The sequence below is a fragment of the Oxyura jamaicensis genome, chromosome 4 (genome assembly GCF_011077185.1).
Source record: "Oxyura jamaicensis isolate SHBP4307 breed ruddy duck chromosome 4, BPBGC_Ojam_1.0, whole genome shotgun sequence".
NCBI lineage: Eukaryota > Metazoa > Chordata > Aves > Anseriformes > Anatidae > Oxyura > Oxyura jamaicensis.
In genome coordinates, this window is record NC_048896.1 from 69,608,975 (window position 1) to 69,634,042 (window position 25,068).

The 25,068-nt window shown below is 37.6% G+C and overlaps 2 protein-coding genes across 2 annotated transcripts in view; both read left to right on the plus strand.

Moving 5' to 3' along the window:
- The first annotated feature begins 6,441 nt into the window (after positions 1-6,441).
- CNGA1 (cyclic nucleotide gated channel subunit alpha 1) lies at positions 6,442-11,135 on the plus strand. Its single transcript, XM_035326070.1, has 7 exons — positions 6,442-6,553; positions 6,881-6,947; positions 7,312-7,341; positions 7,443-7,544; positions 8,475-8,582; positions 8,717-8,823; positions 9,718-11,135. The coding sequence occupies exons 1-7, from the start codon at positions 6,442-6,444 to the stop codon at positions 11,133-11,135; spliced, it is 1,944 nt and encodes a 647-aa protein (XP_035181961.1).
- A 2,753-nt stretch (positions 11,136-13,888) lies between these two features.
- NFXL1 (nuclear transcription factor, X-box binding like 1) overlaps positions 13,889-25,068 on the plus strand; it is a 44,073-nt gene continuing 32,893 nt past the window's right edge. The window contains exons 1-11 of the mRNA XM_035325030.1: positions 13,889-14,165; positions 15,097-15,267; positions 15,607-15,716; positions 16,457-16,590; positions 17,732-17,910; positions 18,072-18,233; positions 18,370-18,470; positions 19,624-19,738; positions 20,068-20,192; positions 21,094-21,216; positions 23,747-23,837. Coding sequence (XP_035180921.1) covers positions 14,006-14,165; positions 15,097-15,267; positions 15,607-15,716; positions 16,457-16,590; positions 17,732-17,910; positions 18,072-18,233; positions 18,370-18,470; positions 19,624-19,738; positions 20,068-20,192; positions 21,094-21,216; positions 23,747-23,837 — 1,471 coding nt within the window. The 5' untranslated portion in view covers positions 13,889-14,005. The remainder of the gene's footprint in view (positions 14,166-15,096; positions 15,268-15,606; positions 15,717-16,456; positions 16,591-17,731; positions 17,911-18,071; positions 18,234-18,369; positions 18,471-19,623; positions 19,739-20,067; positions 20,193-21,093; positions 21,217-23,746; positions 23,838-25,068) is intronic.

Consider the following 25,068-nt stretch of genomic DNA (forward strand, 5'->3'; position numbering starts at 1 on the left):
ATTATTGCTCAGCTTCCTTGTTCTGCATTTCTGTCCTCTGTGTGCAGTTGCTGTTGCCCATCAGGGTCCAAACATGAGGTCCACTAGATAGGGCAGCTGCAGTGAGCCTTGTTACCTGTCCTGGCATGTGGCCGTGGAGGAATGAGCATGGGAATGCTGCCTGCCCCAAATGCTGGAGATTATGTACGGACCCAGAGGAACAATAGGTAAAGGAACTAACTGCAGCTGGTACAAGAAACACTGCCTCTAGATGGCAGTTTGATACTATTAAAATGCTGTAGTTGCTGTGCCAATGATCACTTCTATACAAGTTGCCTGAAAAATGCACAGATAGTGTCTTCTGATCTATTATACTACAGTGAATGAAGGACAATTGAGGCTATATATATGAAGCCTATTTTAACTACAGTGCATTTCCTACCATTTTTATCATTGACAATATTATATATTGATGATTTTATTTGAAATAAGAGAATTAATCTCAATGGAATCACCATTGTCCATGTTTTAGCATCATTATTCCATGTAATCAGCCCAGTTTTCCTGTGTTATTTTAGCTTGAAATAAAATTCTGCTAAACAGAAATCTTGACTGACTATTCTGATGTACTGCCACTCCTGTAGGGTCATCATCGCCTATTCTCTGATGATATTGTTGAATGACATTCTAGGTTGTTTGCTTGACTGTTTGCTTTTCCAGATTGACAGCCCCTCTCTTCCTTGCAGATCCCAGGTTTGGAGAAGAGACATTTTATGCTACCCCAGCTGGGGTGGCACAAGGAGACCCTCATCACAGATTCTGCTCAGGGCACACCAATAGCTCTGCAGGGCATGGCCAGCCACAGCGCTTGCCATGCCCTTGGATATTTCAGAAGCCCTAATCCATCCTCAGAGTAGCCATGCAAAAACTAGGATCTGGATCTGGAGGATACTGGTAAAAAGCTTTGACATAGGCTTTTAGCACGCTGTATGGTGCTATACTGCATACCTCTTAGCCCTCACGTTCACAGAAAGCTGGAAGTTTGTCCAGTGCTTTCAGATTCCAACCTCATCTCTACATATTAATCTAACACACCGACACATCTTAAAGTACTTCTTAGTTCGTTCTCCATCCAGCACCCGTTAACGCTAAAGTAAAAATACAGTACCACCTACTGGTGGAGAAACTGATTGCACTGGAGGTTTTTCAGTCACTAAGCCTCGTTAGGGCTGGCTGTGCTTCGTGACGCTGAATTCCCCATAGCACAGGTCTATGCAAAGCAGTATTAAATAAGCCAGAAGCCTCGGAGGTTTCTCAGAAAGGCAGAATGGTATTCGCAGAAATTAAGCCTGCCAAAACTGTGGTCACAATCCAACTATCCGTCTGTTCACATAGCTACAACACAGTAAGCTGAAAGGCAATGCTGTTCTATTAAAACCTACTTATTTATAAGTAAGTACATATGCATGGTGTATCTAGTGTTTTGGTTATGGGCATTTGAAACTAGAGATAGCTTTAATAGGATTGAGAAGAATTACAGATACACTGACAAAGCAAGATACAAAAATAGATTAAAATTGGCCTACTAAAACAATAATCCAATAGTGTGGTCATCCTCCCATCAGTCAAGGGCACTTCACCGAAACACGGAAGAATAGGAAAAATATCTCTGTGAAGAACTATTGATGCTAAACTAATCTAGCTATCACTGAAGTCAGTGACAAATGTCTAAATGAGTTTTAAAGGAGGGCAGAATTGAGACCATTGTGTTGAGCATTGTGTTGATCTTTTCTACATTGAGGGCACAATTAATTTGCTGTTCGTGAGATGCACAGCCAAGGCATATGTCCCAGGCACTCAGTGCCACCACATATTCACAAAACAGCTGCTCAGCGTCAAATGCTGAGATCTTTCAGACTGCACACCAAGCAGAAGCCTGTGAGAATGACAGACATAACTGATCCTGATTCAGTACCAGACCTCCAGAGATTCCTTTAGTGTCTATGATTTAGGATAGGAATTGGATTTCAGCCCTTCAAAGACATCTGTGAAACAGTGGCTAGGATTTATAAGATTATTTGTGCCTTATTCCATTTGCTAAATTGGATACCTTATTCTAGATTTCCATATCTGGGTTCTAGCAGGTATAATATTATGTATTCCCTTGTTGTTTAGTAGTGTTTTATTTTTTATCTTTTAAAAACTTTAAAACTTTATGTTTCAAATATGTATTCTATTTCTTTAAGAAAACGCTCTCTGTCTCAGTTGCAACTTGAGATAATAATCCCATTTCAGATTTGAACATTCACTCATTTTGCTGCATAAAAGACTTTCTCCCATGTATTTTGTGCTGAGTAGGGCTTTCCATCTCCCCCCTAGTTTAATTTTACTCATTCCTATGGAATCCAGCAGTGAAACAAGAAAGCTGAGTTATGCAGGTACCTCAACATCTTCTCTTTCAAAATACACTAGGATGCTCCTAGTACACTGGGGGCTTTCATGGTTGTGTAGCCACTTCAGCTGATCTCCTGCACCTTTCTGATAGAGGAGGACTGCAAGGACTTTTTTGATATCATCATGGCATTTTCCACTAAGTATATATGCAAAATTAGTGGTGTTTTTTTTTTTTTTTTTTTTTGGTTTTGTTTTGTTTTTATGTTTTTAAGAATTAAATAGGAATATAAAAGTTTTGTTAGGTTAATGAAGAACTTTCAATAGTAATAAATGATTTTTAATTATTCTTTAATTTTTCATTTTTATACATTCTTTTATTTATTATTATTTATTATTATATTTATTATCTTATTATATGGTACATTCATAAAAATAAACAGGAAATTTATATTTTTGGTGCTTTCTCTATTCCAGTGAAGACTTGTTATTACAGTAATAAAATGTCTACAATGTTAAGAAAATGGGACATCAGAGGATACTAAATACATTATTTTTTTCTAGTTTCAAGACAGAGCTCTTCTGCGTGTTGAAAGGGCTAGTAAGCTTCTGCTCAGGTGAGGGATAATAGTGACTGCCACTGTCACTTTCATCTCTCTCTAAATCTCAAAATCCATCACTAGGTCAAGGAAATCCTCCTCTAATATCCATGTCCTTCCCTGGGAATAATTCAGAGAACTGCACACAGGACTGGCTGTTTGAGAAATTGATCAATAAGGGATTTATGTATGAAATGCTGATGATATTTAGGTTTTCACGGTGGCTCCACTTATGTGGTAAGGAAACGTGGCTCGTTTAAAGGACTGGAATTGCTATCAGAAGCAGCAGACGACATTATCCAAGGTAAGCATGCACACTGATGAAACCTCTTACTGCAGAACTGCTATGGACTCTTTTTGCATGTTAGAAAAGAGACATTTTTCTGCAATAGACAGCATATTTCAAATTTAATGATTTTTTTAAATTTATTATTGTTATTATTATTATTTTTGTAATGAAGAAAGTAGATCTTCCATTATGCTAAGTTCTGTTCTGATTTATCCTTACTGCAAGCATTTCTTTTTTCTCTGAAAATAATCAGTAGAGAAGTGAATATAGTGGGCCAATAAGAAAGTGAGAAATTGGCAAAATAAAAAAGCAGAAGAGATGGAAGCTAATCTTCCATTCACTACAGTCCTGTAGAAGGATAATACTGATTTCATTTTCTTGCAGCCCTAAAGATTTTGATGCACAGTAATTAATATAGTCAATCTTTAGGTCATAAGGTTTGAAAACTTAGTTGCTGTAGTAGTCACATTTCAAAATCCAATATAGCAAAAGCAAACTATTGGTGAGGATACAGTAAACACAATTCAATAAAAATCTAAAATACTTCAAAACAATCATTTATCTGTATTACCTTTCAAACTTAATACCTAAATAGTATAATGTGACACTGAGCATTAGACTACTGGCATAAAATCAGCGTGACTAGTTGTGACAACTTATCAGTTCAAGAAAAAATGTGTTTCAACAGAAGAGGAAATATGGTAGTGATACAGCTTAGTAATGATAGTCTGACATATTTTGTTTGAAAAACCTCATAATGCAATCAGAAATGTTTTAAGGGAAATTCTGGGCCCAGTGAGTTTAACAGGAAAATTTCTGCTGTTCATAGTGCCAGGGTTTTGTCACACAAAAGCTGTAACGAGGTGACTGTGATTCCCCAGATGGGAGTATTTGTTGTGTCTGTACAATTTGCATTGGCCACATGCTGCATCATCATTTCCGTGTCTTAGACTCAAGAATCTCAAAACACCAAGCAATACGCTTTGGTGCTAATGGAATTTGAAGATATTTTTGTGCTATATATCCTGACTGAATGACAAGGGAGACAGCCTGGGGCAGCATATTGAATGCCCTCTTAGTGCTTCCAGTGCCTTGGTAAGATGAAATCTCCAGTTCTGCCCCAGATGGCAGCTCCTCTTTCCCAGCAAGTCCTGTGCTTTGGCAGAATACAAAGCACCTCACAGTGCTTTTGTTTCAATTAGATACTAATGGAGCCAGAGGAATCTTTTTGTTTGCAAAAATGCACAGAAATTACTATTTATCTGAAGAATAGGGGAATGTACAGGATACAGATTTCTGCCCAAACTTCATGCTAAGTACTCCGGATGGGTGTGGATTTTTCTACATGTCCTATTTTATCACACTTTGTTTTGTCTTTAATCTCTAACTTGTAGACGAATCAGTATGTCTAGATAACATGAAGTCCAAGTTCCACCCCACTCTTTTTTTTTTTTTTTTTCAAAGATAAACATGAACTACAAGTTTCTATGTAGAAAAGCTGGTAATGGGAGTGCTAATGTGGCCTGATTTAGAGTTTGCTGTTGGAGGCTTGATTTGCCTTGAGATGAGTATTTTTGTATTTGTCTGGTGCTGAGTGACTGGAAGTGGTTGGGCACAGCTTTATTTTACGCGGTTGTTTGTGAGCTCTGTGGTGTCCACTGTGGCCCTGCGGAAGATATAGGTCATATCAGGGTGGGACTTTGTGGGCCAGCTTTAGCAGAGCTTTTAGAGCACCTGTAAGCAGATGTAAAGCTGCTTAATTCAACCCGGTGTACTTTCGGTCTCCACACATTCAAATACAATTTATCCTTGGAGTAAATCAGTGGAAACCCTGTTACAGCTTTTAGTGCACTGGTGAATTTAACCTAACATTTGCTATGTCTTTTTATGTGACATCTTAGACCTGATCCTTGCTGTTAAGCATTTAAAGACTGAACAACAATGCTGGATGATATTTAGAACTATTCTTGAAGGAACACAACTTAACCTTCAATGTGCATCTTTCTGTTTTGTAGAACGATGTATATTGTTGTACTGTTTTTTGTACCATGTACCATTCATGTCTTATGACTGCTGGAAGCATGGGTTTCCTCTCCTATTTCTTTTTTAGGGATATTTTTTAGTTTCATTGACTAATAAAGAAAGGCAGGTAAATCTGTCAGTAATGTTGCAGCTGTATCATCCTACTTCTCCTTTGCATTGTGCTTGACTACAGAACGGAAGTACTTTCTTTAAGACTGATTTATGCTATGGCACTAGACTTCATACACCAGTGGAACAGATACTCTAATTTCATATAGACAAGGATATTGTGGATAGCATCTGTTTTTAAATCCTAGCTAAAAGACCCTGTCAAAAGCAGATCACTTGTATCCCACAACTGATGCCCAAACAGTTGACGGTTTCATTGATAGTGAGATATAACTGACAAAATTGTAAGAATGGTGGTGGAAAGGCAGAGCAGAAGTTAATTACTCCACTACTGAAAAGTTTGTGCACTGAAGAATGTACTGTCTTAGTTATGTGCACTACGACATTTTCATTTTTTTTTTTTATTATTTTTTATTTTCTAATATTGAGATGAACAAAGACATTAACAGGCCCTAGCATTTCTACTTAGGGTGTTTGTATCCTATCTTCTCTATATGAAATGAGCCTCTAAATTCCTGGTTATGGTGGCTACTGCTGCTCTCTCTCATCAAAGGATAACTCTCAATGTCAGACGTACTGAAATTTCTTTGGACATCCAACCAAAGTTCCTTGTGCCTGGTTTTCAGGATGTCACCTGTGTATGAATCTATTTGTCCATCCCTGTGAAATAAATTTTGAGGTTCAAATTAAACCATGACAGAAGCTTTGAACACAATTTCCTATTTTTTTTTCTAGTATATGTGATCAGGAGAGAGACCTAAATGAAGGCATTCTCTAAGAAGAAGATGTGTTGAGTGTTCCCTTCATCAGCAGTTACCTGGTCACTCAGCAGCACCCACAGTGCCCTTTCTTGCCTGGTGGGAATGTCATGGGAGAGGAGACTAGAAATGCTCTTATTGGTTTTGGGGGAAGCAGAGAAATAAAGGACTCATCTTTAGGGGGGGAAAAAGGTGTGTTCTGCTAGTTGTGAAAGGGTGTTATTCTTTCTGAAATTAGTCTTTGTCTCTTACCCAAGCTTAGACAGATTTGACCATGAAGGTAGGAGTGATTGAGACCCATCACTCCCATACAATTATTCCCAGCGTGGTAGTGCAAGACACCAGTGAGGACCCTGGACTGATGGACAAAGGAGAAAACAGGTATGTCATATTTCTTTTATTCTATTCTATTTTGTCATTTTGCATCTGTTTGTATTTTTTTTCCTTTCTTTAATAATTTGCATGGGATTAACTAAGCACAGATAATTTGCCTTCATCTAATTTTCTTGACCTTCTATTAATAATTTAATTTTATAATATTGTGATATATATAGTTTATTGTAAATATTTAAGATATTTTAATCCTTGTCCTTTCAATTTACATAGATAACTTAGCCCCTGATTAAAATGGTGAGAAACAGTCTGTGACAATTTAAAATAAATACTTTTTTTGTATTTCAGCAGGTATTGTATAACTGTTGTTTTGCTGTTCCCTAGGCAGCGACATCTACCTGGTGCATTTGCACACTACAATATTAACAACAATAGTAATAAAGATGAGTAAGTACCTTTGCAATTTTATAAAATGAGAGTACTGCAATAGTGGTTGGTTTAGCAGCAATGTGAAGGAATGATCTGCATTGAATTATTTCCTTATAAGCAGCTATGTCATGCAAGTAACCCCAAAAGAGATTGCACGTACATTTGAACTTTATGTACATCACCTATGATGATCATTCCCAACATCAAAGCTATTGCTATTATATCTATTAATTGAAATGAAAAGTAGTTCTATGTGAATAAGCAAAGCAATTTAACAGCAAAGTATAATGTGTTATCCTTACTGAACTCAGATGATTCTAATAAATAAATGTGGAAAAAATAACTGCATCCCATGAGCCTATTGTATTTTCCTTTTCCATAGAGAGAAGAAAAAGAAAAAAGAAAAGAAGAGGTAAGACAACAACTACTACTACTTCTAAGGCATTTAATTTTTTTTTCCAAATATGCTGCAACTTAGTCTGTAACAACTGAAAATGTTAATTTATTTCTTAGCAAGTCAGAAAACAAAAAGGATGGAGAAACACAGAAGAACAAGGAAAAAAAGGAAAAAAACAAAAATAAAGATAAGTCCAAAAAGAAAGAAAATAATGAAGAGTAAGTACTTTTCATTTAGGCCCTGCCACATTAGTGTAATAACATTGCTTTTATTATAAAACTGAATCCATTCATGGACATCATGTAGACAAGATGCTTATTCTCTAGTGAATCAGTTACTGATTGATGTTGTTCTCCCTGGAATAGAGTTATTATGATTTATCTTTATATTTAGAAAATAGAATAAGAACATGTATGCACACATGGGATTGATCTAAAAAAATAAATCAAGAAAAATCTCCTGTGGATTCTGATTATCCAATATATTTTGGATACCACTCTGCAGCAAAAAATGAGCCACTAACAGAAGCTCTTCTGCACATAAGGGCACCTACAAGCAAGCAAGCTCTTCTGTGATCTAAAAGCTCTTTCTTTACCTTTTGTGTTATGCTTAGAAAATTCATAATTATCTGTCCAATGAAGAGAAACTTAAATAGTGAAGTAGTAACTTGTGTTGTTTGATTTCATGTTCTTTGGTTTCTGTATGTAAACTATGTTGATATATCATCTTGCTCAGACCCAGACATTACACATAGAGTAAGGCATGGTTTGTGTCACTTATATAAACACATAACCATATTCACATAACCATTTTATTTTTTGAAAGACAATCAAATCAGCTATCAGACAAGATAGTTAATTTGGTAGGAAACATTAATTAAAGAAGGTTGAGACTACATGTGCCCCTATAAAGTGGGACTGCTAAATTGAGTTTTCTTAGTAAAATTTAGATTCTACACTTTGCAATTCAATGTCACATTACATCCAACAATCAGCTTGCATTCAAGCGAGGAAGCTTAACTTTAATAAAAACTTTTTTTTTTTTTTTTTTTTAACAATAATAATTTCTGGAATGCTTTGTTCCTCAAAATTTGTTACACGTATTTTAAGCCGCTACTTAAATCTCTTTTCTTCTTGCCTATCTCTCAGGAAGAAGAAAGATATTTTCATTATTGATCCAGCAGGAAATATGTATTACAACTGGTTGTTTTGCATTACAATGCCTGTCATGTACAACTGGACGATGATTATTGCTAGGTGAGGTTCTCTTTTAATAAAACTTCTGACAAAATGTAATATACCTGATAGAAAATTTACTTCATTCACCAATGATTTCATGCAAGTATTTCCTTTTCTTTTCATGGTACCTTACTTTTTCCTTTCCTATTCAGAGCCTGTTTTGATGAGCTTCAGAATGACTACTTAGTGGTATGGTTTATTGTTGATTATGTTTCTGACATCATCTATATCGCTGACATGTTCGTACGGACAAGAACAGGTAAGTATACTTACTGATTAATTATTCCTATTCACATATTTTTATCAGGTGATTTAAAAAATTCAGAAGAATAGTACTTACTAACTGGGTACTCTCAATTAGGTGCATTTTTTTTTTTTTAAAAAAAAAACAACATTAAAATAAATCTCTGAGTTTATAGTCACAGAAAGACTACAGTGAACTGTAAAAACAGGAGAAAATCCTGAGTGTGTTACTCCAGGATTACATAAAGATTGCAAGGTAAGCTAGGCATGTGGTAAGCTATATACAAGCTGTTCTGCCTGGAACTGCATGAACAAGTCAAAATAAAGACGCAATGAGCCCAGGTCAGGATCAGGAGTTCAGAAAAATTAGTGCCTAAATTTGGATTCTGTATTTAAGAAGCCTCAGATATTTGCTTGATTTTCAAGACCATGGAGCAAGTAAGACATCCAAGTAACTTCATCTGCAACTATTTCTTTTAAAATCTTATCCTACATCTAGAGCTAGATGCCTTCAATATAGAATCGAAAGTTCCATGCTCAAACTCTTTCCCTTTATTAACCACCCTTTATATAACATTTTATTTTGTTTTGTTTTGTTTTGTTTTATTTTATTTTATTTTATTTTATTTTATTTTATTTATTTCCAGTTGTTCATCAGATAGTGGAACAGTGGAGGGAAAAGAGTCAGAGTTAGAAATGTATAATTTTCAAAGCTGTATAGTGTAGCTACAGTTGAACCACATGGCACTAAGTTGAATACTTGGATGTATGAAATTGCTTGAAAAATATGAAAAGCTATGCACTATCTGGAAGTTGCACCAAATATATTGTTCAAAGTAGATTTGGATTGATATCAAACACAATGTGGTTGAAATTGAAACATTTTTTATTACTTACAATTTGATTTTAGGTTACCTGGAGCAAGGTCTTCTGGTGAAAGAAGAACAAAAGCTTAGAGAGAAATATAAGAGTTCCTTACAATTCAAATTAGATTTTCTGTCAATCATACCAACTGACCTCTTATACTTTAAGGTAGGACTGAATTACCCAGAACTAAGAATAAATCGACTACTCAGAGTAGCTCGGATGTTTGAATTCTTCCAGAGAACAGAAACAAGGACAAACTACCCAAATATCTTCAGGATCTCTAATCTTGTCATGTACATCGTGATTATTATTCATTGGAATGCCTGTGTGTACTACTCAATCTCAAAGGCTATTGGATTTGGGGCTGACACGTGGGTCTACCCCAACACCTCTCATCCTGAATTTGCCCGTCTGGTTAGAAAGTACGTCTATAGTCTCTACTGGTCAACACTGACCCTGACTACTATTGGTGAAACGCCCCCTCCTGTAAGGGATTCTGAGTATTTCTTCGTGGTTGTTGACTTCTTGGTTGGAGTATTGATTTTTGCTACCATTGTTGGTAACGTCGGTTCTATGATCTCCAACATGAATGCTGCCAGGGCAGAGTTTCAAGCAAAGATTGATGCTATCAAGCAGTATATGCACTTTCGAAACGTAAGTAAAGACATGGAAAAAAGAGTTATAAAGTGGTTTGACTACCTGTGGACAAACAAAAAGGCTGTGGATGAAAGGGAAGTCTTGAAGTACCTGCCAGACAAACTAAGAGCAGAGATTGCAATCAACGTTCACCTTGAAACACTAAAAAAGGTTCGGATTTTTGCAGACTGTGAAGCTGGTCTGCTGGTTGAACTGGTTTTGAAACTCCAGCCACAAGTATACAGTCCCGGGGATTATATTTGCAGAAAAGGAGATATCGGACGAGAAATGTACATTATCAAAGAAGGCAAACTTGCAGTAGTCGCTGATGATGGAATTACGCAATTTGTGGTCCTAAGTGATGGCAGCTATTTTGGAGAAATCAGCATTCTTAATATCAAAGGTAGCAAAGCTGGCAATCGAAGAACAGCCAATATTAGAAGTATTGGATACTCAGATTTGTTCTGTTTGTCTAAAGATGATCTCATGGAGGCTTTAACGGAGTATCCAGATGCAAAGGCAATGCTAGAAGAAAAAGGCAAGCAAATCCTAATGAAAGATGGGTTGCTGGACATTGAACTTGCAAATTTAGGAAGCGATCCTAAAGATCTGGAAGAAAAGGTTGCTTACATGGAAGGATCAATGGACAGATTGCAAACAAAGTTTGCCAGGTTGTTGGCTGAGTACGATGCTGCACAACAGAAACTGAAGAAAAGACTTACACAAATCGAGAAAATATTGAAGCCAGTTATAGAGCAAGAATTTGCAGACTTGGAAGAACTAGATCCATCTGCAGATAAACCCGGAGTGTCAAAAGCAGAATAAAATCCTAGAGGTTGCCTGTAAGACTTGGGGCTGAATACATTCATTTCTAATCTTGTAGGACCTGACTATTGCTTATGAAAAATGATTTGTTGAAGTAACGTCACTAATTCCCTACAAGCAACACATATGCATCAGGTTTAGGAAAGAAAAAGAAGAAACAAGAATGGGGATGGAACATAACACCTTCCTTTTTATACAATAACATTGAACAGCAAATGCATTCTATCTGTGTGTTAATAGGGGAGGTTTTGCTGACCATTTAAAAATAATTTCTTCATGTCCATTTATGCAAGGAAGGATGGAAAAGTTTGGTAACAATTGTATTAATTATTTGAGATAAGTATAGGCATGAATAATGAAAATACATTTGTGTATAAACACATTTTAATATTTACTGATTAATATAAGATTAATTAAATACAGGAGAATACATAAAAAAATAGGTATATCTACAAGGCAGATGCAAGTACTGAAGGTTGGAAAATATTATGACTTCATTGGGTCCACATCAGCCGATCCCTTGAGATGTTAGTGGGCAGTTTTAAAATGTTGCTTTTTTCGGGATATCACAGGCAAAGGCTGGAGCACAGAGGGGAGGAAATGCTATTGTTTTTATGTACCAATATGAGACAAAAGGATGGCAGGATATCTGGTTGTTCTTTTCCACAATAGCAAATATGTAATATTGAAGGCTGTTCTGCTCCATGTAATCACATGGCTGCTGAAAATGGACTACCATTTCTTTAAGATCTGTGCTTAAAAATTTTTGACTAATGTAACAGTTGTGGATGCTGGCAGAGTGCAAGGGAAGAGATGACAGAAAGAGGTCAAACTCTCCCTACAGCATCTTTTGTAGCTACTGTTAGGGTAAGAATAAAGGGACTAAATGGGGTGTTTGTATTTCATTTACAGTGTTTTTCTTTCTTCTGTTATTAATCACTACTAGAGATAGTAAAATCTATTGTTTCACAAGTCAGGTAAGTTTTCAACTGGTTTAAGAGGCATTTTCTGTTTTTTTTTTTTTCTTTTTTTTTTTTTTTTTTTTTTTTTTTTCTTTTCCTAATTTATGTCTCCTCTCATTTGCAAAATTGGTTATATTAGTTGTCATCTCAGACTTGGCTAGGTATTTTCAGTATATTTTCATCATAGCCATTTAATGCTGGATAAGTTGGATGACAGGGAGTGAAGAAAGGGAGTGCACAGAGAGAATACATAATTCTGTATTTAGAGCATTTAGAATATCTTGGCCAATTGGATGGTCTTAAAAAATACGTATGTAAAAATTTCAATTACTTGATAATACCTCTATATTTCCATTTTTGGCTCTAGCAAGATGGAGATACGATGAACCGGATCGTTTGTAAAAGCGTGGAAAATGTGTCTTTTGCAAAGTGCATTCATTTCTGATTTTTTTTTTTTTTTAATGTTGATAAGTTTCTCAAAATGGGAGAGTTATATAACTGATTTCACAGATTAAATGTTATGAAGTAATTAATGCATAGAGCAGTATAAATGTACATACGGGATGGCTGTTCATTCACTTTGAATGGCGCATGGCACAATGTGCTGGTGAAGCAAATGGGTATTGCTTGAATTAAAACTATCAGTACATAAAAGACCAAGCATTATTCTGGCACTTACTGCATTTTGTGCATTGGACTTTGCAATCAGCATTCTTACAATTCAGGTCTTTAATATAACTTGCAATCTGTATGGCAGCACCATCCTATAGGGCTGTGTCTTATTTTCCTAGGCACTTACGAAGCACTTTTCACCTTTTAAGATTTTGTTAGAGTATCTGTTACTGAGTTAATTCTATTATAACATACTGAGTTTTAGTGAAAAAAGACAGAGATCGAATCACATTTTTTCTTTTATTTATCCTTCAGTCTGTGACATGAGTTGTAGTCACTAACTGCTACTGTCTTGAGAATAAATATTCTTTTATTTAAAACAAATTTGAAATAAAACAGAAAAACAGGATTGACCTGACCTTCAGCATTTTATTTAGTATTTTCAGGCTCTTTATTGTTTAACTTGTAAGAATACGTATTTGCTGAAACAATGAATAAATAAGGTGGAGTTTCCTCCTGGCAGAGTAAGACAAACTAAGTTCTATAGGGGACTGTCAATCAAATTAAAATTTTATTTCAATTTGTACTTATTTGCTAGAACGTTTTTGGATGCACGCAGTTTATTCAATAGGCATTTCTGTGCAGTAAAACCTTCTGGGTATTACTTAAGTTTCAACATATGTTTAATAGCCGATTTGTGAAGCTAATGTATTTTGACAAAGAGCGTATGAAACGTGCATCACAGCCTCACACTACAGAGAAGGCTGCCAGAAGGAGAGCCGAAGCCATCGTTTCTGTGGCCGGAGTGGCAGGCAAGAAGAAATTCAACCATAAAAAGTGAAGAAATTGGGGCACTAGGGCACAGCTTTCTGGTTATCAGCAGTGTTGGGCAGGCTCCCTGTGGACCTTCACAAAGAGCAGGCTTGCCAAGGGCAGGCCACCCTTCCCCATTCCAGCCCCTCGTGAGGGTTTGCCCTAACGTCCTGGTTTTCACGCCCCTTCCCCCTGGCAGCACCACAGGCCTCCAGCCAGGAGGCAGCAGCACGGCGACCGCCGCCGCAGCTGCCCGAGCGGGGCCGCGCCGCGGTGCACGCTGGGTGCTGTAGTCCTCGACCCCGTCCCGGCCCCTCCCGCCTCGCTGCGGCGCGGGGAGCGCTGGGAGTTGTAGGCGGGAGCAGCCCGGCCTCCCAGCCGCAGCCTCCACCGCCGCTTCCGGCCGGCGAGGCAGGAGGCAGCGGCGGGCCGGGAGGCGGCCGTGAGGGAGCTCCGCACTGCCCGGCCGGCGGGGGGAGAGCGATGGAGGCGGCCTGGCGGCAGGGCGGCCGCGGCCGGGGCCGCGCCAGGCCCGGGGATGGGCTCTCCGGCCGCGCCGGGGCGGCTGCGAGGCCCCCGGCCCCCAAGGGCCGCGGCGGTGCCTGCGCTCCGGCCGCGGCGAGCGGCGGCGAGGGGGCTGGCGGTGAGTGAGTGCCCCCTGCTTCTGCCCCGGGCGGCCTGCCGGCCTGCCCTTTGGGACAGTGCCTGCTGCGTGCTACCAGCAGGGCTGTCAGGAGCGCAGGTTAATGCTTGTGGCGTGCTGGTAGGGAAGTGGCGAACGCTGAGGCTCGTTTGGGTTGCAGCATAGTTTCTTAAGGAGAGCCTTAACGTTAAACCTGAGCATACTCTGCATGTCGCAGTGTGGTAGGGGAAATTAGGAGGTACTTTGAGACCTCAGGTCTGCTGCAGGCTTTTACCAGCCTGTGCTATGTTATTTTAAAGGCCCTGCGGTTTGTTACGAACTTTGTTACATTATATCATTCTCCATATGTGAGTATTCCTCTGTTTAACTTAAAAAAACAACAAACCCTTATATTAAAATACCCTGTAACTTCTGATGTTGCCAGATGTAGAAATGGGATGAACCCACTACTGCAATGAAGACTTGTTGGTCTGAAGGAGGACAACAGAAGTCTTAATTTAAAAAAAATACCAGATGCCAGGAGAGGTAGCTGTAGCAACAGCTACTGTTGTCAAGAACTGACAAATTTTATTGTTTGTTTATTTTTGTCTCATACCATGACAGTTGTGTTTGTGTTGTGCTACTTTTGTTTTTTAAGTATGCTTTTAGTAAAGCAGCTTTATAAATGTACTTAGTACTTCTGGTTGGATGTCAGAAGTAATTGACTGATGATAACAGCTGTTGTGAATATTATGGATCCTGCTCAGTGAAGAAGAGAATGCAGTTGATATATTCTTGTGTGGTATTGGAAGTGTCACAAAATAGTGCCCTTAAAAATGTAAAATAAGGAAACTCTTTAGAGAAAAGAACTGTTGAAGGTATGTAGAACTAAACATGGTGTTATGATTAACTGTCATAATATTAATCATCATTAATCTATTCTTTTAAATAGAACTATCTTCGCAGAGGAAGTTTGATGAAATTAAGAAAGCGAATCAGGCTGCAGCAAAAAAGCTAGTTGAAGACCAGTTTAGTTCCTCATCAGAAGATGATGATGAAGATGCCGAATTAAAACAAGGAAAGATTTTGGCAAAAACATTTACCATATACACTAGTCAAACTGGTAATGTTTTTCATATATTGGGTAGTAAAGCATAACAAAGGTTATCTTACTGGTTACATATTAGAGTTTTTCCATAATATGAGAGAAATGACTTTGTTCTGATTTACTTTTTGTATTGAAAAGATTTATTCTGAGCAGTAAACGCTGGCTGTGCTTTTTGCTTCGGTCAGCAGAATCAATGATATAGTTGTGAAGCTGTCTTAAGCGCTTCTAACAATGCAGTTTTGTAGTAATATGTGACTGGCCTCAGTTCAGAGAAAAATAATTTTACAGTCTCAACACATACAGAATAACAGATCAAAGATTACTGATTGCCTTAAAAATCATTTTCTGTTAAAGATGGAGATGCAAGTGAACTGGAACGTACGAGACAGTACATGAACGAAGCATTTCAGTCAGGGGCTATGACATGTCTGATCTGCATTGCTTCAGTTAAAAGGAACCAAGCTGTAAGTATTTCACTGCAGTTTTTAAGAGGTTACAAAACAAATTATTAACGTTTTTAGGTAACTGCTGAACCTTGGAAGGGGAAAATGTTTAGTACTTTCCCTATCTAGGTGTCTAGGGACCTAGAGCATGTGACAGGGAGAGAGGCTGAGGGAGAGCTCAGGTTGTTTAGTCTGGCAGGGAGGAGGCTAAGGAATGATGTGATTGCATCCTCTGTCTACTTAGGAGTTGTGAAGATGGCTAAAGCCAGTCTTTTTTTGTGGTGGCAGAAGGTATAATAAGGGGGCAATGACACCATCTGAGGGTTGAGAGGTGCAGATTGTACACAAGGTATGACACATAGACAGGTTGCCCATGATGATTGTGGAGTCCCCATCTGTAAAAGGCCTCCAGTTCCCTAAGTCAGACAAATGCTAAGTTGGCAGTAATTACACTTTGGGCAGGAGGTTGCACTGGTGTGTTTAAATCAGCATTTCTGTGACTATATGAATACTTCGGGCTCTGTCAGCTTTGATGAAAACTTCTTGTAGCAGCAGGAAGAAAATAACGTGGATATGAGTCTGTAGCAGTAAAAAGTCTGTATTAATCTGAAGTAACGATAGAATTTGTCTTTGGGAACCTTTTTTTTTTAATGGGAAAATGACAAGCTTGTATTTTTCTAGATAGTATAGATTTTTCAGCAATTGAAACAGGAAGAAAAAACTAATGTAAAAAAAAAATGGCACTTATATCTGCTCTTTAGGTCTGGAGCTGTTGTGGATGCTTTTGTATATTTCACCTGGTATGTATCCAGAAGTGGGCCAAAGACAGCCTTTTCCTGGTGTCATCTCCTTTGACAGACGATGATTTTGGGAAGAAAGATTATCCATGGCCATGGTGAGCTCTTCATGGTGCATTTACAAAGATACTTTTGTTGTGAAAGGTGTGAACTGGGGTTACTTTAGAAAGGATTGGTACACATAAATGACAGGTACACACACTCACAAAAGTTTAGAAGGCTTGCTTTTGCATAGCTTTTTAAAATTCTTTTCAAGTTTTTGCTAACATAATAAGATAATATTTCACAGTGATGTTAAAAATATTTCGCTGCATCAAATTTGTTTTAACCTGTGAAAAAGTAAATCTGTTGTGTGTCATGTCAGCCTTATCAGTATTTTTAAATGGTTTTACATATTTATAGCATTTTAAAAATTGGCATCAGTAGCATGTGAAATTAAAAAACAAAGTTATAAAGTAGTAAGATTTATAGGTTGTGATTTTTTTTTTTTTTTTTACATTTCTGCATAACTCAAACATTAAAGCCAGTCTTGTAGTTTTACGTGATATTGTGGCTGCATGAATAATGAATCCTGCTTTTTCAGTAAGTTTGTCTCTAAAAGTTCAGTCAAGGTTTCTCCGTGCAGGTTTTTTGCACCACATTTGCCCACCTGCTTTTCTGTGGGTAGTGGTAGTAATGTCTTTGAGGTACAAGCCTCTGTCAAGTTTGGTTGAAACTGCCTGGTGGATTCAAAAGCTCTGTTAACGTGGGATCTCAGACAAGCTGGTTTGCTTTGGAAACAGTTTTAGTTTACAGTTTTTAGTTACAGTTTTAGTTATGCGTTGATTTAATAACATTGATGAATCTGGTTTTATGTAGTTTAGAAATCTCTACTGGTGAAAGCCTGTTTTCTCTCTCACTCTTTCTTTTTTTAAATTGGTTTGAAGAGACTGCTTTTGTTGCATACCTTCCTTTGGTATTGGCATAGAAATTATTTTATATGCCTGTTGTACCAAATGTCTTTGCATATATTTTCAGAGAAAAATATTGTAGTAATAGGACAATTCCTTATATGTTCATTAGAACTGTAGTAACATGTGTTTATTTTTCAATGTTGTAAAATCTGCATACAGCAAGAACTTCATGTTAAATATAGATCAGTTGTAAAAATCTTAATTAGTAGCCTGGTAACAATCTTGGGAAACTGAAATAATAGAAACTAATGCCTTTCTTTTTCCCTTCCCTTTTCCTTTCTTGTAGTCCAAAATGTAGGTTTGAATACAAACGGTCTGAAACTCCCAGTAGGTATTACTGTTACTGTGGAAAAGTAGAGAATCCAACATTGGACCCATGGCTGGTTCCGCATTCCTGTGGTCAAATATGTGAGAGGGAATTCAAACCTCCTTGTGGGCATAAATGTTTGCTGCTTTGTCATCCAGGTAAATTGCTGTGTCTCTGATTATGTGTCCTGTATTTATGCAGCTGTTCCATGACTACTTAAAATCTGCTAGCTATGTTTAAAAATCTCAGAATTAAAAAGATGTTAGTTAAGGCTGCATTTGCTGAATAGTTATTAATGATTCTTTTTTTCTGTGCTTAGGACCCTGTCCACCTTGCCCAAAGATGGTCACAACAACCTGTCACTGTAAGAAAGCTAAGCCAGTGCCCCGAAGATGCAGTGCAAAGGAATGGTCATGTCATCTGCCATGCAGACGATTGTTGCTGTGTGGACAGCACACTTGTGAGAATCCGTGCCACGCAGGTAGGTCTGCCTTCTTAAACTTTAGAGGAGTGGTTGCTTTAATTCTTAAGACACATTATTCCTTTCCAAGTTTAATATATTAAAAAAAAAAAAAATCGAATTCCTACTCTCAGTGTCGCTTCACAATTTCATATAGGAAATTGTCAGCCCTGTCCGCGTGTCAGTAAACAGCGGTGCATCTGTGGAAGACAGACAGCAGAAAGGCTTTGTGCAAGTCCTCAGTGGCAGTGTAATCAGGTATGTTGCATGATCGTGCCATTTTTTAAGCTTGTGTTGCATCTATGTAGGCAATGGTGTCTGAGGATGAATCTGCTTGGTAGTCCAGGTCATTTCTGACAGTAGTTAAAATGACCCTGTTGAGGAATTTCCTAGCTCTCAGCTAGCAGTGAATTTGACCTCTATATATATATTTTTTTTTGTACTTCATGTTGAAATTTAATAAACATAAAACCACAGCTTAATAGACAAGTTTCATGCTTGCTTACTTCTAGCAATGGTAACAGAGTGAAAGCTGTGTGATTTGTTTTCTGAAATATATTTGCAGCTCATTGTTAGGGACCAAGGCTATAGATTGACATACTAGAAAAAAATAAAAATAGAAAAAAATCAACAGGTGGCATGGAGGTTGTACCAGGAGGTGCCGGTAACTGTGAGCTGAATAAGGAAGGCACTTAGATGCTGTAAAGTATCAGTTGAAATGCTGTTTATTTGAGCTAACACTATAGAAAATGAGAGAACAGTGTAAATAATACTATTAACCTTTAGATGGTGGGAACCCTAAGCTGTGAGCATTGAGTGGGCCTCCAGCCTGTGTGCAGTGCCCTGCGCAGACCCTGTCTGTAGCAACTGTTACTGTGTTTTGGTCTGATTCAAGCTGTTACAGGATTTTGTTACAAGAAAACAACTTGATTAATCATTTCTAATGCCAGAGAGGATGTTCACGTGAGAAATTCTTGCGGTGTTTCTAGATGAAGGCAAGGACATGCACCTGGCATAATCACAGGCACTAAGTGGGAGCTGTCTGCAGGCTCCTCTGTTACGGCAAGCTGGATAAGTTTATCCTGTGGCCAAGGGATATGTGCAGCACAGTGCAGGCCTGAAGGCCATGCTGTATGTGCAGTATAGCACAGCAAAGGGCCCCTGCTCAGGCTGTTTTGTGAATCACTAACCCTTTGACGTACAGTGGTCTTCGAGTCAGGATCACTGCAGGGATCATTAGTTTTGTTTGGCAAACAAAAATATTGTTACAATGAACTTAATTGCTCAAAAAGTTTAATTCCAGACATCTCCCATCTCTCTCTTTTTTCTTTTTTTTTTTGGTCTTGGTTTGCTTTGTCTTACCATGCCATTTTGTTACATTACATTCACTTGGTTTCTCTGAGCTTTCCAGGTGTGTGGGAAAGCCTTGCCTTGCGGTAATCACACTTGTGAACAAGTTTGTCATGCTGGTCCCTGTGGAGACTGCCCTCGTTCTGGGAAAAGGTCCTGTCCATGTGGAAAATCAAGTACGTTTCTTTTTTTTTTTTTTCCTTTCTTTAGAAATAAAGTAAAGAAATCCCCAATTTATCTGTCAGTAGTTTTGATTACTTCTGCAGCACAGGGTCCATAAAAAGTTCTTACAGTGAACTGTGAAAGGTAAAATGAATCTTTTTGCTTAATTTGCTTTCGAAGCTTTATTTAGTAGCAGGGGGTTAATCATCTGTGTGAATAATACTAGAGAAGATTATTCCAAAAATGAGAGATAGTTAGCATTTGGTATATTGCACTATATATATTTTTTTCATAAATATTTTTTTCTGTATGTCTGCTTGTACTTCTCTCTCTTTTAATCTAGAGTTTACATTGCCTTGTACGGAAGATGTGCCCACTTGTGGTGATAGTTGTGACAAAGTCCTAGAATGTGGCATCCATAAGTGTTCGCAGCGCTGTCATCGAGGTCCCTGTGAAATATGCAGACAGGTCAGTCCAGCTGTAGAAGGTTCACATTATGTTAGGATTTTTAAACACTGTATGTTTGGAACACTGCAAGTCTTCTGAGGAAAACAAAGTCCTATCTGTCACAAAATCTATGGCTCTTCTGGGATGAAGGCTTAATTTTTTTTAATTAAATATGCCCTAGAACCACTAAATATGCCCTAAAACCACTTAATTTTTAGCTTCCTTGTTCTGTCAGAATATGCTGTTACATAATGTTATTTTCTTGTTAGTAAGAAAATAATGTTTTGCTCAGCTCTAAATATCTGCGTAGCTTTTGTGGTCTGGCCTGTAATGCTGTTGCACTGTTTGTTATTGTTGTCTCTTCTGGACCACCCTTGGATGTAAAGTTTATGGTGAAAACAGCACATAGCTGGGAGGTAGGTCAGGTAAACCCACTCACCTGTTTCTTAAATTGTCTGTGTATGTGATGGATGGATTTACTGTGCAGGAGAAGTACTTTTTGTATGAATTAATTTTCCATTTACACTTGATGCCTTGCACTACACACTCAAGTGATTCTCTTGAAGAGTCTTTCCTCTTGGTGAGTCCAAGGCTAAAGTCTTGCCACGAGGTGCTGTCTAAAACACAACGTTTCCAGTACTGACACTAGGTCCCCCAATAGTTACAGAATGGATAGGTAACCTGCTTTTAGAGCAGGTAATATTCTATCTGTTACGATAGGCCATTATGAAGTTATTCTGCTATGAACTTTGCTTTTCAGGTAGTAGTAGAAAACTTTTTTTTTTCTACTCCTATTGCATTAGTTTTTTGTTGTTTTTTTTTTTTTTTTTTTTTTCTTTGGGGGGCGGGGTATGTGTTGTCATGATGAATACATGATGTGTATTAAAAATACCTTGCTTTTTTTCCCTACCTTGCTGCCCAGGAAGTTGAAAAACAGTGTCGTTGTGGAAAACACACTAAACGCATGCCATGTCATAAGCCTTATCTGTGCGAGGCAAAGTGTACTAAAATTCGTGACTGCCAGAAGCACCAGTGTAGGAGAAAGGTAAGTGTCCAGGATGGTCTTTTTCAAATGGATCACTTAGATAATTAAACATATATATAATAAAATACAAAAATAAATTATTCAATTTATTAGTTCCATCTCATGTTATATAGAAAGAGGAGTTCTTTTCCAAGTCATTCAAATCGGTTTGCAGCGTACCACTGTTCTCTGAACAGCGCGTCAACAAAAAAAAATGGTTCCCTTGAAAGCTGGGAGTGGATTTTGACAACTTTCTAGCTCCAGAAGACAGTTTTGCTTTCAGCTACTTGAGTATTTACTAATACTTTACACATTCTGGGGTGGTTAAATCCATTCATATCTTTCCTTTGTAGGAAGAACTGGGGTTCTCCAACCCCTTTGTAAGGGACATATTCTGTTTTTTGACAATGCAGCAGTCTAATAATGCATCACTGCAAACAGCAGTGGTCTGGCAATTGGGAATTAAAGGTTTTTGTTCTCATTTGAGGTTGATAACTCAGACCTCGCTTTTCAGTTTGTTGATTCATGAAGGACAAGCATGTTAATCCTACATTTCTGTGGTTTTTATTTTTCTAACTTAAAAAAATGAATATTTTTGCATGTTATGTGGGAAAGGAAAAAAACTAAAATATTGATGTTGCCTTTTTTGTGTAAATGGATGTAGATATCTATTCTAAAGCAACTATTACTAATATATATTTTCCCATTTAGAAATACTTTGAATATCTTTTCAAGGGTATTGATATTGAAGGCTTTGGGGGAGGTGATTTTCTATCTCTTATCAGTCTTGTTATGTCTCTGTCTCTAGCATTCCTGCCTCCTGCCTGCCCTCCCCATCCTCCCACCCCAGCAAGGAAAATTAAAAGGAAAGGTGCTGGCAGATGCTGCAGGCTGCTGAAGTTTCAAATGTCTGCTTCCTAGGCAGGATACATTTTTACTTTCAGTATGAGCTTGGTATATGATAGCCAACTGAAAGGTTAATCAAATGATTTTCACAATGCACGTTTCAACATTCTTGCAAGTTTGTAACATTCAAGTTCACTAGGATGTTTCCTCATTTCACTTCATGAAGGAACAAAAATCTTTTATGCTGTCTCACAGTTGTTATCTTTGGTGTCAGTAAGTGAGAATCATGTTGAATTGTACTCTATGATCCAGGTTTAATAGGCTCTTAATATTGATGTGTACTTAGTTACATGTGTAACTAAGAGTTACTAAACCTGATTTTATAAATGCTTAAACTGGAGTAGAGGGATAAATGCCTCTGTCTATGCTGTCTGAGATCCACAAGACCAAATAAAACAACCATAGTCATAAATGTTGTGTCTAGAGTTTAATAAGCAATTTACTAGTAAACCAAGTAGATGAAAGTAGAGTTTTTGCTTAATATTAGTTATTTTTGACTTTTTGGTTCAGTTTTCAAAATAGAGTGGACAAAGGAATAGTGAAACTATTTTAGTGAGTGATCTTGGAATTATGTTGGTTTCAAGCAAGAACAAACTACTGAGTTAACATAGAAGTCTCTGAATAAAGTTAATACAGCATCTGGGTTGACTTCCTAGGGCTTTCTTTGGGCCTTTCCTGTACTTCTGAGGAGATGGTCACTAAATATTACAATACAAAGTATCCTGGGATTTTCATATCTGAATATATGTGCATCATGTTTTACCACAGAAACCAACCACATAACAAACTCAGCTCTTGCCAATGCATAATTCCAAAGTATATTTAAAAGTTGCCTGCTGTGTGTGAATTAAACCATTAGGAAAGTTGGACTTTTTCCCATAGAGGCATGAAAAATACAGTTTTCTTATTTGTGAGTGTTACTATTACAGTGGATTTATAAATAAATGCAAACTTGGCATCTTTTGTTTATACTAAAAATTCCAAGTTTCTCTTTCTAATTGCCATGCTTTCTTACGTTAGCTTGGAAGGAAGATACCTTTCCAGTTAATAGAAAATGTGGGGTTCTGTTCCGACCTGGGATCCACTGGCCTGTTGTGATGTGTTCTGAACGGAATGGGTTTTCTTCCACAATACTGCTTTATATGAGAACTGAGCACAGATCACTAATCCTAAAGTTATCTGACATTTACTACATAGGTTAAGTGTTTTTTTTTTTTTTAAAAAAAAGTTAGCAACATTTATATGCCACAGACCCTGCAAGTATAAAATTAGAAGAAAATGCAGAGTAACAGGGCAGATGGGTAGATATTCTATGTGTAATCTTAAATGATTTCAGATTAAAATATAGTAAGAATTTGAACTTTTAAGATGATATTCAGTTCTTTGGAAGCCCTCTGCCTGTTTAATATATTGAAATGATGCTCTCAATTTTGTGTTTTCTTTTTATTTAAAGTGTTTTTTTGTTTTTTGTTTTAATAACGTTACACATCTTCATTTTATTTCTGGCATGACTTTGATAGAATTTCACTAAATTGGATGAATAAAGTTTTACAGAGCACTGGGAGGGGGAGAGACAGTGGAAGAGGGTGGATTTCTCCCAGAAATGTCAAAGTTTGCTGTTACATACAGTATTTTGTTTCAATAGTGCTGTTCTGGAAACTGTCCACCTTGTGATCAACTTTGCGGGCGGACCTTAGGCTGCAGAAACCACAGATGTCCTTCAGGCTGCCACAGAGGTAAGAACAGGTGAAGGATCCCCATGGTGATAAACAATAAAAATAAGCAACATAATGTTTATTTTTGCCAAACATGGTGCTTGTATAACTCTGCATAGTGCTCAACAAATTTTCTCTCTTTGTTGCATGTGAGCTTTCTGTGGGGGTAGTGTGTTTGAAAGATTTTTGGTGCTGGTTAGAGCCTGAGGGCTTACATAATGTCAGCCAGAGTGTTTGCCTGTTAATTTTACTTAGCAGTGTTCTTCTGAAAATGCTCTGTGCCCTTTCCAAGTACTTAATTCAAAATGCATTGTATGACATTTCCCTAAATAATTCTGGTCACTGAATATGCATAACAAAATCCAACTACATACAGAAATGACTGTGCTGGTTGAGTCTGGTTGACTTTAAAAAATCCTAGAATGTAATGTGTGATATTAGTGGGCTAAAAAAGAAGTTGGTGGAACTTGAATATATATTGGTATCTTACAGGTGCGAAAATAAAAAGTTGTTCCTGACGATATAAAAGACAAAAAAGTTTACTTCTCCTTTCAGTGACTTTGGTTAAAAAGAACCTGAAATTGACCAAAATTACCTGGTAGTTTTTATCCTGTCTGATTGTTTTGACATTCATTTGGTAGGGGATTAGATTGCAGTGACTGAGAAGGGGCTGTTTTCTCAGCAATTTTCCTTCTAGAAGCTGTTGTCCTGCTGAAATAGCAGCTGAGTAGAGTCTATGTAATTTACCTTAGCATTCTGAACTATAAATTGCAGCACCTCAGGAAATAATTTACAGCTTGTTCAGCCAATCTTGCTTTTGAGGCAGTGAGTCTTAAGAGGGTAGGGACAAGTAAATATGGTAGTTGTCCCAGTTAACCTTCTATTAAATCTGTCACTACAAACTAGTGGTGTGTTTTTCATGTCCCTTCTCTTCCTTTCCTTTTCTCTCCCACCCTTTACCTCTGAATCTTGGAAATAATTTTTTTTTTGTATTGTCAGAAGAAAACTGGTAACACTTTTCTTCTGCATTAGTTTGAACTTGAGAATCATTGAACTTTAGAATAGTTTGGGTTGGAAGGGACCTTAAAGATCATCTAATTCCAGCCCCCTGCCATGGGCAGGGACACCTTCCACTAGACCAGGTTGCTCAAAGCCCCATCCAGCCTGGCCATGAACACCTACAAGTGGGGCATCCACAGCTTCTCTGGGCAACCTGTGCCAGTGCCCCACCACCCTCTGGGTGAAGAAATAA

Bases quoted from the DNA above. Each gene is read 5' to 3' on its own strand.
- CNGA1 (XM_035326070.1), top strand. From the start codon at position 6,442: ATGAAGGTAGGAGTGATTGAGACCCATCACTCCCATACAATTATTCCC. The intron at 6,554-6,880 runs TCATATTTCTTT...TTTTGCTGTTCC, and splicing joins CAAAGGAGAAAACAGGTATG to CTAGGCAGCGACATCTACCT. The intron at 6,948-7,311 runs GTAAGTACCTTT...CCTTTTCCATAG, and splicing joins AACAATAGTAATAAAGATGA to AGAGAAGAAAAAGAAAAAAG.